General features: G+C 45.9%; 1 protein-coding gene and 1 long non-coding RNA gene across 3 annotated transcripts; one reads left to right on the top strand and one right to left on the bottom strand.

Moving 5' to 3' along the window:
• Positions 1-395: 395 nt before the first annotated feature.
• Positions 396-10,005, bottom strand: LOC125409472 (uncharacterized). 2 transcript variants are annotated; one of them, XR_015738829.1, is made up of 5 exons: positions 9,878-10,005; positions 4,915-4,978; positions 4,657-4,813; positions 3,995-4,255; positions 396-2,258 (listed from the first exon to the last, which is right to left on the bottom strand). It is a non-coding gene; the product is annotated as an uncharacterized LOC125409472 (long non-coding RNA). The 2 variants fall into 2 exon arrangements; XR_007234793.3 differs by lacking the exon at positions 396-2,258 and having other exon boundaries at positions 3,392-4,255.
• On the top strand, positions 9,998-11,956 carry Med11 (mediator complex subunit 11). The gene is made up of 3 exons (XM_048448521.3): positions 9,998-10,165; positions 10,306-10,436; positions 11,508-11,956. The coding sequence occupies exons 1-3, from the start codon at positions 10,081-10,083 to the stop codon at positions 11,643-11,645; spliced, it is 354 nt and encodes a 117-aa protein (XP_048304478.1). The 5' UTR covers positions 9,998-10,080; the 3' UTR covers positions 11,646-11,956.
• Positions 11,957-12,015: the final 59 nt, after the last annotated feature.

The raw sequence follows: 12,015 nt of genomic DNA, 5'->3' as shown, positions 1-12,015 counted from the left end.
GGGGCAGTGATTGGCTGGTGTATACTGCCAAGGGCAGGAGTCACATGACCACACTTGTTCATTCAACAGATATATTTGGACACATAGGTTCTGATGCTGTGCTAAGCCCTGAGTAGAGATCTAGGACCACTAAATATTTAATAGTCTCAGCTCGGGAGGCAGAGGCAGGTGGATCTCTGTGAGTTCGAGGTCAGCCTGGTCTACAGAGCAAGCTCCAGGACAGGCTCCAAATCTACAGAGAAATTCTGTCTTGAAAAAAGCAAAGCAAAGCAAAACAAAACAAAACAAAAAGTCTCTAACCTAGGCTGGGCATTAAATATCTACCCCACTACCTCCTCCCCTCCTCCCCTGCTCCCCACTACCTCCTCCCCTGCTCCCTCCTCCCCTGCTCCCATACCACTAATTTTACACCTGCCTCATGTTCAGTAACTTCTTCCCTTTTTCCAGACTAGGAGAGAGGGAGAGAGAAAGGAGGGGGGAGGGGAGAGAAGAAAGGAGGAAGATGGAAGGCAGGGAAGGAGGGAGAGAGGGAGGGAGGGAAGCAAAGAAAAAGCATGAATGAGCTCAACATCCCACCTCCATCTCTGCTCACATCTCCCTCTTGTCTCCTCCTGGATCTTGATTCATCAAACCACCCCCTTCTTTTCAACCTCTGTCTCTACTGGCTCCTCCTCTAAGGTAAATAAACACAGGTCAGTCCCTTCCACTGAAGGAACAGGAAGATGAGTGCAGAGAGAGAACTTAGGGAAGAAAGCAAGGAGGGGGGAAAGAAGAAAAGAAAAACTCCTCCACTCCCAAGTCTCATTCACAGAAAAGGATATCTCGATTTCCTCTCTCAGTTTTCTCTATTTTTAGTTTGGTGTGATTTTTGTTGTTGTTGTTTTATTTTTAACCTTTATTTTTATTTTATGTGTATGGGTGGTTTGCTTGCATGTATGCATGTACACATGCACGCGGTGTAGATGAAGGTGAGAAGAAGGTGTTAGATTTCTTGGGACTGGAGTTATGGTTGGTTGTGAGCCACTATGCGAGTGCTGGGAATCGAACCTGGGTCCTCTGGAAGAGCAGTAAGTGTTAACTGCTGAGTCATCTCTCAGTCCCTTGGTTTGATTTTTTGAGACAAGTAGATGAGGCTAGCCTTGAACTCACCTTCCTCCTACCTTTGCCTTCCAAATGCTTGGATTTAGAATCAAGCTTGATTAATTTTTAAAATTTACTTTTTATTTTCAAAGTAGTAAGTACAGACCTCTTAAGACAACAGATAAGGGCTGGAGGTCTACTTTACGGATAGTGTTTGTCTAGCACATACAAGATCCTGAGTTTATCCACAGCACATATACACACAAAACAGAGCCATATGGTGCTGGAATATTCTTTAATGTGGGTGGTTGTGGGTGTGTTTGGGTTTGTTTTTGTTGTGTTTTGTTGTTGGGTTTTTGTTTGCTTGCTTGGTTGATTGGGTTTGGTTTTTCTTTTTTTGTTTTTTTTTGTTTTGTTTTGTTTTTTTCAAGACAGGGTTTCAATGTGTAACAGCTAAAGCTGTCCTGGAACTAGCTAGCTCTTGTAGACCAGGCTGGCCTCTAACTCATAGAGATCCACCTGACACTGCCTCTTGAGTGCTGGGATTAAAGGCGTGTGCCACCATCACCTACCAAACAGTAAATAGTGTTTTATTGTTTTCATTTTTGTTTTGTTTTGCTTTCTATTTTTGTTTTGGTTTTTTGAGCTAGGGTTTTCCCGTATATCCCTGGCTATTCTGAAACTTGTTCTTAGTTCAGGCTGGCCTCGAACTCACAGAGATCCGCCTGCCTCTGCCCCTGCCTCCCAAGTGCTAGGATTAAAGGCATGTTTGGGTTTTGTTTTGTTTTTTGTTTTTGTTTTTTGGTTTGTTTTTTACTTAGTGTCTCATTATTTAGCCCTAGCTATCCTGGAACTCACTATGTAGACTAGGTTAGCCTCAAACTCACATAGATCTGCCTGCTTCTGCCTCCTAAGTTCTGAGGTTAAAGGTGCGCACCACCCCCCCCCCAGCAGCTATAAGAGCTTTAACAAGAAGAGTAGGCCCCCGATTTCTTTGTCCTTTGAGTGAACAACTCTCTCCACCTCCTTAAGATGTTTCTGAGGGCAATCACCCCACCATCTCTGAACATACCCGTTTTGCTCCTTCTTGACTTTTGCTTTCAGCATCATCTAGCAGATGCCCAGCTGTGACACCATGACACAATGTTGTCATCTGCAAGCTCATGCTGTAGACTATGCTGTAAATGCAAGATAGAGTTGCAAAATAAAAATTGCAAACAAAACAAAACAAAAAACTCCATGATGGGAGGAGGAGGGAAGGCAGGGGCAAGAATTTTTAAAATTTTCATAATAGTTTAAGTAAGTTTATGATTTTATAGGCCGCATTGGGAGATGAATGTATAGCTGCAGGCCACATGTTGCACAAATCTGGCAGAAGATGAAGGTGGCGCACATCTTTGTCCTTCCTGATCATTATACAATGCTTTTCATCCTGCCCCACCCCATTCCCGAGTATTGTATCAGTTAGGGCCAGATCAATGTCCGATATTGAATTATGCCTCTGCTAAGGTTTACAGAGGCCTCTGTGGCCCTCTCTCTTTTTGTACAACTTTGTTTCCCCTGAACAATGATCGTTTGAAGTTTGCTTATTCTCCAAATTCATCATTAAATTAGGCCCTATGCTCTTTTCCAAGAGTCAACATTTCAGTTCTTTCAAAACTAAAGATGCTCATCCCTTTCATCTCCTTGAAGACATAGCTCAGAATCTTTCTATTGAACTGGGGTTCGTGGTCACCTCTTACGAATGACCTCGACCTCAGCTCGTGGCTGTCCTCGCTGCCTCTTCACTGGGGAAATCTGACAGTCTATACAGACCAAAATGTCTTTATTCAGTCTTCCTGGTTGAGAGTTTAGCTTTGTGAATCCCCACATCCCTCTTAAATCATTCTCCTGAGGTGGCTCTTAGGAAAGGGTAGGTGAGAACATGTGGCTAAGTTCCCTTTGATGAACTATGAGCCACTTCCCAGCCAGGCCCCTAACACAGGTCTCGTCCTCCATCTTCCTCTTTTCCACCAGCCCCAGCCGAGGTTTCACCATGCATGCAGTGTTTCTCACATTTTGTTGGGCACATAAGTCACCTGGGGATCTTTCAACACAGACAGTGATGCAGTTGGCCTGGGGTCTGCGCTAAGACTGTCTCTCTGATGAGCCCCAGTGATGCTGACACCTAGGGATACAGGCTTACCCAGCCAAGACCTTACAAGACAGCTGCACTGCCAGCCTTGGCCCTTGTGTGACTTGTGGAGCACACTGAGCTAACTGCCTGCGCCTAACTGTTTTAAGAGAAAATAAATTTAAAGTTTCACTGAGAAAAATGGAATCTTTGTATTTTTATTTAGCTTTCACCCCAAAGCAGCTGGGGTGTGGAATTCTGGATTTGGAACCAGCTCTGCCTCAAATGTTGAAGTCCTGCCCTTCTCTTAGGAATGGGTGTCACTTTAAAGATGCCCTATACCATTCGAACATCTAAGCACTGGCAGGTAGTTTTCTTTCTCTCTGGAAGCTTCCCCGAGTCCTTTGTGTTGAGCTTGGTGTCCTGATAGGTGATCTGTTTTCTTCCACAGTGGCACTGGGTACTTGATGGGCTCTTACATCCAGGACAGTTCTTTCTCCTCTTTATTCCTGTGACAGCGTCTAGGATTTAAGCCTACTGGGTTGCTTCTCAATTGCTTTTTCTTGGCTACGTTTATACTCTCTCTCTCTCTCTCTCTCTCTCTCTCTCTCTCTCTCTGTTTCTCTCTCTCCCTCTCTCTCTCTCTCTGCCTCTTTCTGCCTCTCTGACTCGCTCTCTGCGTGTGTGTGTTTGACAGAGCACCTCACTCTGCAGCTCTGGCTGGCCTGGAACTGGCTAGTACTGGGATGAAAGGAATTGGCCCCAGTGCCCATCTATGTACCATCGTCTTATTTACTGTACCTGTGGAAGAGTTCTTCGGTTTCTCTTTCATCCCACAATGAACTTTTCTTCTTGAGACAGGGTTTTTCTGTGTAGCCCTGGCTGTCCTTGAAACTTGATGTACAGCCCAGGCTGGCCTCGAACTCACAGAGATCCACCTGCCTCTGCCTCCCAAGTGCTGGGATTAAAGCTGTGTACCACCACCACTCAGCCCATGATGATTTTTTTCAGATCTTCATGATTTGGTTTTCCAGGGCATTCTTCTGGACTCAACCCTGTTGTCTGGAAAGGGAGACAAGGAACATAGGCAACATACCACGACCCCGTCTCAGAAAATAAATAAAATAAAATAAAATAAAATAAAAGGGGGCATTCTTACTATATTGCTCAAGCTGCCCACAAACTACTGGACTCCAGTGATCCTCCTACCTCAGGCTTTCAAGTTAGTTCTCACCACAGAAATATGCCACAGTCCCAACTGATCAATCATACATATAAAATGTATTACTTGGCCAGGCAGTGCTGGTGCATACCTTTAATCCTAGCACTCGGAAGGCAAGTGAATCTCTGTGAGTTTGAGGCCAGCCTAGTCTATGGAGCAAGTTCCAGGACAGACACCAAAGCCACAGAGAAACCCTGTCTCGAAAAACCAAAGCCAAAACAAAACAAAACAAACCTCTTACCTGAGACCTCTAGGATTTGTACTTCCTCTGTGTTTATTGCTTTCATATCTAGAAATCCTTTTCTATCTGGTCATATTCAAAAGTGAAATGGTAGTGTGAATTTGTAATCCCAGCACTCAAGAGGCTGAGGCAGGAGGATGTCCAATTCCAAGAGAGCCTGTGGTGAAAAGAAGTTGACTGATTATTCCATGTACACAGTCAGGACTTGAAACAATGAATTTCAGCATGGTCTGGTTCGGCTAAGGACTTTGTTACAACCTGTGTTAATTGGATCGCAGCTCTGAGTATCAAGTTCCCCAAGGAGCATCCTGGAATCTTGAACCTGGAAACAATAAACTTGGTTGTCAAGTGCAGAAACCACAACCCAGTACATAAACATCCACTTGTTTTCAGTGCCATGCTTTTGCCCTCAGCTGTACCCAGGTACCCACCAAGCAAAAGCCCTGTTTTCCATCTCCAACAAGGACCTCTGGGAAGCAAAGTACGGTGGCACTTTGTTACCTCCAGTACTTGCGAGGCAGAAATAGGACGGTACACAGCAAGGTCCTAGTGCTATTTTTTATTATTTGTTTAGTGTGTGTGTGTGTGTGTGTGTGTGTGTGTGTGTGTGTGTGTGTTCCCCAGCGTTGTCCATGTTTCCATATCTATTCCTTCCTCTTCAGTCATTTTTCTTTTTGGTGCTGAGATAAAACCCGGCGACCCAAACAAAGCTTCTAAGCTCCAGTGCCAGCATTGGATTTCTGAGAACTAGTACTTTAGGTTAGCCTTGAATTTGCTACCCGAGGCCCCTGGAGTTAAGGTTACAGGAATGCACCATCACTACGTGTTTCTTCACTTTGTAGTTTAGGTTTTTTTTTTCTTTTACAGATAGAGTCTCATTGAGCATAAGCTGGTCATGAGCTACTTAGCAAAGATGACCTTGAAATCCTGATCTTCCTGCCTCTACCTGCCCAGTGCTAGGGTCAGAAGCACATGACAATATAGCTGGTTTTCCCGTTCCTTTGTTATTTTGTTTCTTGAGAGGATACGGGGTCTCACTATGTAGTCCTGGCTGGCCTTGGAACCGGCTATGTAAACCATGAACTCCTAAATGATGGATTAAAGGCATGGACTACCACACCCAGAGGCTCTTTTCATTTACTTTTTTTGCATGAAGAGTTCCCCAACTTCTCTTTCAAGGTCTTGGAGACTTATTTGTTAGAAATGGAAAACAGGATTTTCACCTTGGTGGGCACCTGGGAACAATTGAAGGGGCAAAAATGACAGAGGGTCAGGCATGGTGGTGCATGCCTTTAATCCCAGCACTTGGGAGGCAGAGGCAGGTAGATATATCTCTATTTGTTGACCATGTCTATGACCCTAGCACCTGGTAGGCAGAGGCAAGAGGATCAGAAGTTCAAGTCTCTCGTTGAACACGGAGGCCATCATTTTGGTTAGACTGACTGGCAAGCAAGGCCTTGGGATTGTCTCTATCCCTGAATCACTAGGGTTACAGATAGGCACAACTGAACGGGGCTTTTCCATGGGTTCTGGAGATCCAAACTCAGGTCCTCACAGGCTTGCATAGCAAGCACTTGTCCAACTGAGTCATCTCCTCAGTCTTTATCTCCCTCAAGACAGGGTCTCAGCTCAGGCTGGTTTTGAGCTTGCTGTGAAGCAAGCCAGGGATGATCTCGACCTTCTGATTCTCTTGCCTCTACTGGCTCAGTGCTAAGGTTACAGGCACACACTCCACACATACCCAGTTTTATGAAGTGCTGGAAGTCAAGCCCAGGGCTTCGTGCATGCTAGGCAAATACTCTACCAACGCCCTTAACACATCGTGACTGTTGAAGGCCTTGCCACCAAGTTCCAGAGCCCACATGGCGGGAAGAGAGAACTGACTCTTTCCTAGTAGTCTCTGCTCACCACGTGAGCACCGCGGCAAGCACACCTGTTTGTGAATTCTTGTGCGCTTTCTCTCTCTCTCTCTCTCTCTCTCTCTCTCTCTCTCTCTCTCTCTCACACACACACACACACACACACACACACACACACACACAGAGTAAATAAATGTAATTTAAATTTAAAAAATCTTGGTCATTTCATTAGGCTCTAGGAAAGGACAGAATTGAACACTACCTAGTGTGTTCGGAGCTGTCATTCATTTGCTAGTTAACCCTTTGCAAACTGCTTCTGCTTCTGTTACAACTACCATTGCTTCTCAGGCTGTTCAGGGTGTTGCTTTCAGGACTCCCTGCACAGCAGGCGAGTGCACTACCATGGAACTATTTACTTCCAGCTCTAGTCACCATGCGGCCCTGGTATATGTAGATATATACATATGGTATATGTAGACCAGGCTGGTCTCAAGTTCACTGAGATCCACCCGCTTCTGCCTCCACGTGCTGGGATTAAAGACATGTGCCACCACCACACCACAACCAGCGATATTTTCATTCTTGACCTCTGTAAGTCTCAAGAGTAATCTTAAAAAAAAAAGATAAATCTGGTCATGACACACTTTCTTCAAAGGCTCCAAATACCTTTAGAATTTCTTTTCTTTCCTTTTCTCTTTCTTTCTTTCTTTCTTTCTTTCCTTTCTTTTTTTTTGGGGGGGGGAGTTTTCAAGACAGGGTCTCTTTGTATAATAGCTCTGGCTGTCCTGGAACTCGCTTGGTAGACCAGGCTGGCCTCGAACTCACAGAGATTAGAATTTCTTTCATTTTTAACAATATTTTTATTAATTCTTTGAGACTGTCATACAATGTATTTTTATTATATTCATACCCACTCCTCCATTATTCACCCTCCACCTTTTTACTTTGGTATGTGTGTGTGTCATACGTGTGCAGGTACCTGCATGGAAGTCAGAAGAGGACATCCAATTTCCTGGAGCTGGAGATATAAGCAATTGTGAACCGCCTGACGTAGATGCTAGGAACTGAGTTCAGGTCTTCTGCAAGAGCAGCCAGTGCTCTTAGTAGCTCAAGCCATCTTTTTTTAAAATTTTTTTATGATTTATTTATCTTTATTTTTTATGTGCATTGGTGTGAAGGTGTCAGATCCCCTGGAACTGGATTTTCAGACAGTTATGAGCTGCCATGTGGGTGCTGGGAATTGAACCCTGGGTCCTCTGGAAGAGCAGTCAGTGCTCTTAACCGTTGAGCCATTTCTCCAGTCCTTCAAGCCATCTTTGTAGCATCCCAGAATGAATCTCTTAGCTTATGAGTCTTTTCCTGATCTCCCTATTTCAGCTTCATGTTACCCCTAATCACCACCAATAACATTCCGCTCACTTCACAGAAACAGAACTCCTTACTGGACTCTAACCGTACTAAGGTCCTTCACAGTCCCATCTCTTGGAGGATACTGTCCCCTTTCCCACTACAACCTCCCATCCACCTCAACAGCCCTTTAGAATTCACTTCAAAAACCACTTCCTGGGGGCTGGAGAGATGGCTCAGAGGTTAAGAGCATTGCCTGCTCTAACAAAGGTCCTGAGTTCAATTCCCAGCAACCACATGGTGGCTCACAACCACCCGTAATGAGGTCTGGTGCCCTCTTCTGGCCTGCAGGCTTACATGTAGACAGAATATTGTACACATAATAAATAAATAAATATTAAAAAAAAAAACACTTCCTCCAGGAATCCTTTTCCTGGGACTGAAGGGAAAGCTCAGTGGTTAAGGGTACTGACTGATCTTTCAGGGGACCCTGGTTCGATTCCCAGCACCCACATTGGTATGGGAGAATTGTCTATATTCAGTCAGTCATGTTTTAAATAAATGCTGATTGGCTAGGCAAAAAATATAGGCGGGAAAACCAGACAGAAAGTAGAGCTGATGCAATGAGAACAGGAGAATTCTGGGAAAGAGGAAGCTGATTCCTCCCAGTCCTGCGCAGACCACGGAGGAAGCAGGATATGACCTGCCCCACTGAAAAAGGTACTGAGCCATATGGCAAAAACAGATCAGAATAATGGGTTAATATACGCCATAAGAGCTAATAAGAAGCCTTAGCTAATGGGTCAATCAGCTTATAACTTATGGAGATCTCTGTATGATTTTCTTTGGGGCTAAACAGCTATGGGAACCAGGCAGGACAGAAAACCCCAACAAGCAGGCCCCTTCATTGTTACACCACATGGTGGTTCAGACCTGTCAATTACTCTGGTTGTATAAAATTCTATGCTCTCTTTCATTTCCATGAACAATGCATGCACATGGTGAACAGACACACATGCAGGCAAAACACCCATATTCATAAATAAATAAATATAATTTTTTAAAGAAAGCTTTGCACCTGCGCTAACAAAACACTGGAATGAGAGAACATCTCGTTTGCCTTTCTTTCCCTAGAGCCTAGAGTCTAATTGGCAATCAGAGACAGAAAGGAGGCAAGAAGGAGCCAAGACCTGAGAACCAGCTGGGCTCGGATCAGGTGAAGCCTTAGGGAGAATAGCTTACATTCCAAGTCAAGCTTTCCTTGGGAGAGGTTGGCCAGCAAAAAGTCCATGACTACACAGTATGGAGGAACACACTAGAATTTCCACCATCCTCTCCTGGCACAGGCCCAATGCTTAATCTTAAAAATGCAATACCAGTGTCAATTAAATCTGACAGATCTGAACGGCTTTGGTCACAGGGCTGTTTTAGTGGTGGCTCACACGTTTAATCCAAGCATTAGGGAGGCAGAGGCATTGTTATTCAACGTGTAGGGGGGGGGCATGCAAAACTGTGTCTAAGTCATGTCTGGGCACAATAAGCCAATTAAAAGAGTCAAATTTAGAGTGGAAAGCCGAGAAAGGAAACTTACTTAACGTGGCCACCTGGGGAAGAGGAACAAAGAGACCCCTCAAGTCAGCCTTCAGGGTTCTGAAGTAACCTCAGCGTTTAGAGGACTAAGGATGTCTATTTGTAAGCAGTCTCAGTCATGGGTGCTCACACCCACCACTGCCTCATCACTGTCTGGGTTGTCTAATTCCATAGAGTGGTCTGCAAGGTGTTAGAACTGTGTGAAATCTTTTTGGAAGACAAGTCCCCCGCTCTGGCTGATGTTCTTTCCTTCTCCCAGCATCAGATTCCTAGGAAAATGCCCATTTCTTTGGGGTCCATTGTTTGAATAGTCTGATAGAATTAAAAGACACAAGTGTCTCTTTAGAGTATCTTCATCTCTGTGAGTTCCACGTCAGCCAGGTATACAGTGAGATCCTGTCAGAAAACCAAAAAGTCAATAGTACCTCTTTCTACCCGCGATCTGGCCTGGCACCAGAGCCCTGCTAGTCTAGACCAGGTGGACCCGGAAGAGTGAGGCCGCACTGAGCATCTTGGGAATTGTAGTGTTCGCTACGGTGGTCTCTGCGCAGGCGCACACTAGCAGGCATTTCCGGGCCTTCGTTGGACACCTCGGAAAAGACGGCCTGTGGGACTTTCCACAGGAACCATGGCTACCTACAGCTTGGCGAACGAGCGGCTGCGCGCCCTGGAGGACATCGAGCGCGAAATCGGCGCCATCCTCCAGAACGCAGGTTCGTGAAGTGAGGAGTGGAGCTAAGAACCAGAAGGCCAGCCGGGACTCGACGCGCGGTGTGGGCGGGACCCGAGTGCTAGTCCTGGGCGGGGCTACGTCTCCAGCTCTGTCTAACGCCGCCCTCTCCCCGCCCTGCAGGAACGGCGATCCTGGAACTGTCCAAGGAGAAAACGAACGAGCGGCTTCTAGACCGGCAGGCGGCAGCCTTCACCGCTTCTGTGCAGCACGTGGAGGCGGAGCTGTCGGCTCAGATCCGCTACCTAACCCAGGTGGGTGTGTTTAGAAGGTGTTGGGCGGGGACCCCTGCGCTCCATCTCTGCCCTAGCCTTAGGGATTCCCTGAGTTTTAGCTGGATGCTGGATACGACTGCCTCTTACCAAAAAAAAAAAAAAAAAAAAAAAAAAAAGAAAGAAAGAAAAAGACTGTCTCTTACGGAGGGAATGGGAGGAAGTAGGGAGTGGGAACTGGGATTGGTATGTAAAATGAAAAAAGTTAAAAAAAACATTAAAAAAAAAAGACTGCCGCTTATGCCGGCTTAGGCATTTTAATTTCAGGGCTGGTTTAGTTCTCTAAAAGCTAGAAATTAGAAGTGCCAGCAGGGCGGTGGTGGTGCACGCCTTTGATCCTAGCACTTGGGAGGCAGAAGCAGGCGGATCTCTGTGAGTTTGAGGCCAGTCTGGTCTATAGAGCGAGTTCCAAAACAGCTAGGATTGTTACATAGAGAAACCCTGTCTCGAAAAACAAAACAAAAAGTGCTTATGGTGTATAAACAGTACCTAGCCAGACAAGGTGGTTTAGGCCTGTCATCTCAGCTACTCAAGAGGCTGAGGTCTGAGGATCACAAGTTCAAAACTTGTCTGGGCAGTTTAGACCCAATAGATAAAAGAGGGCGGGGCTCCATGGTAGAGCACTTGCCTACCATACAGGAGGCCCCAGTATTGAACAAAAAAATAAAACCGAAGCCACTGAACTTTGTACCCAGAAACTTAGCCTGATGTCATGTGTGAGGCCCCATCTGCTTGGGGACCAAGTACAGGGACTCCTAAGCACTAGGCGGCTTCCAAAGTCCTTACTCTAGCTACCCTATTTACTAACTTTTGCGGTGTGCTGGGCACTCTGCAGTGTCTGATCCTCCAACTCTGGGAAGTGCTAACTGTCGTCAGTAGTCTGTATCTCACAGATGAGGTTCACAGAGGTTCTGTCATTTGCCTTAGATCACTGAGCTACCACACGCTAGAGTAGATCAAACTCAGGAAAGAAATAGGCTCAGACACCTGAAGCCTGCTTGTGGGGTGGTCAAGAGAGGCAGGGCTCCCCTGATCCGTGTAACTGTCCTGTAGGTGGCCACAGGGCAGCCCCACGAGGGCTCCAGCTACTCCTCCAGGAAGGATTGCCAAATGGCGCTGAAACGAGTGGACTATGCCCGTCTTAAGATCAGCGATGTGGCCCGAACCTGTGAGCAGATGCTGGAGAGCTAAATCAGGATGACGCGGTGCGACCTGCACTTTGGAACAGAGCCCAGAGACCGGTAGGATGGGAGCAGAGCGGTACATACATGCCCTACTGGTCAGGGCAGACGAGGACCATGGGGCAGAAAGTAGAACTGGAGACTCTAAAGCCCAAGTCTGCCCACAGACCTGTCCTGGCTCCTCTAGCAAGATGGCCCTGCATTCCATTATGCAAGCTCAGACAGGGATCAGACAACTGCCCAGCCTACTTCCTCATGCACACCCTGCCCTTGAGTTCCAGAAGACTTGGCCTAATAAAAATATTTTTTTAAGATTTACAAGTATGATTATTTTTTCTCATGTCTGTACATCATGTATATGCAGTACCTGTGGAAGCCAG

This window comes from Myodes glareolus, chromosome 9 (assembly GCF_982192425.1).
Source record: "Myodes glareolus chromosome 9, mMyoGla1.1, whole genome shotgun sequence".
NCBI lineage: Eukaryota > Metazoa > Chordata > Mammalia > Rodentia > Cricetidae > Myodes > Myodes glareolus.
Note: the sequence above shows the minus strand (reverse complement) of the source record. Positions and strands in the feature narration are given on the sequence as shown.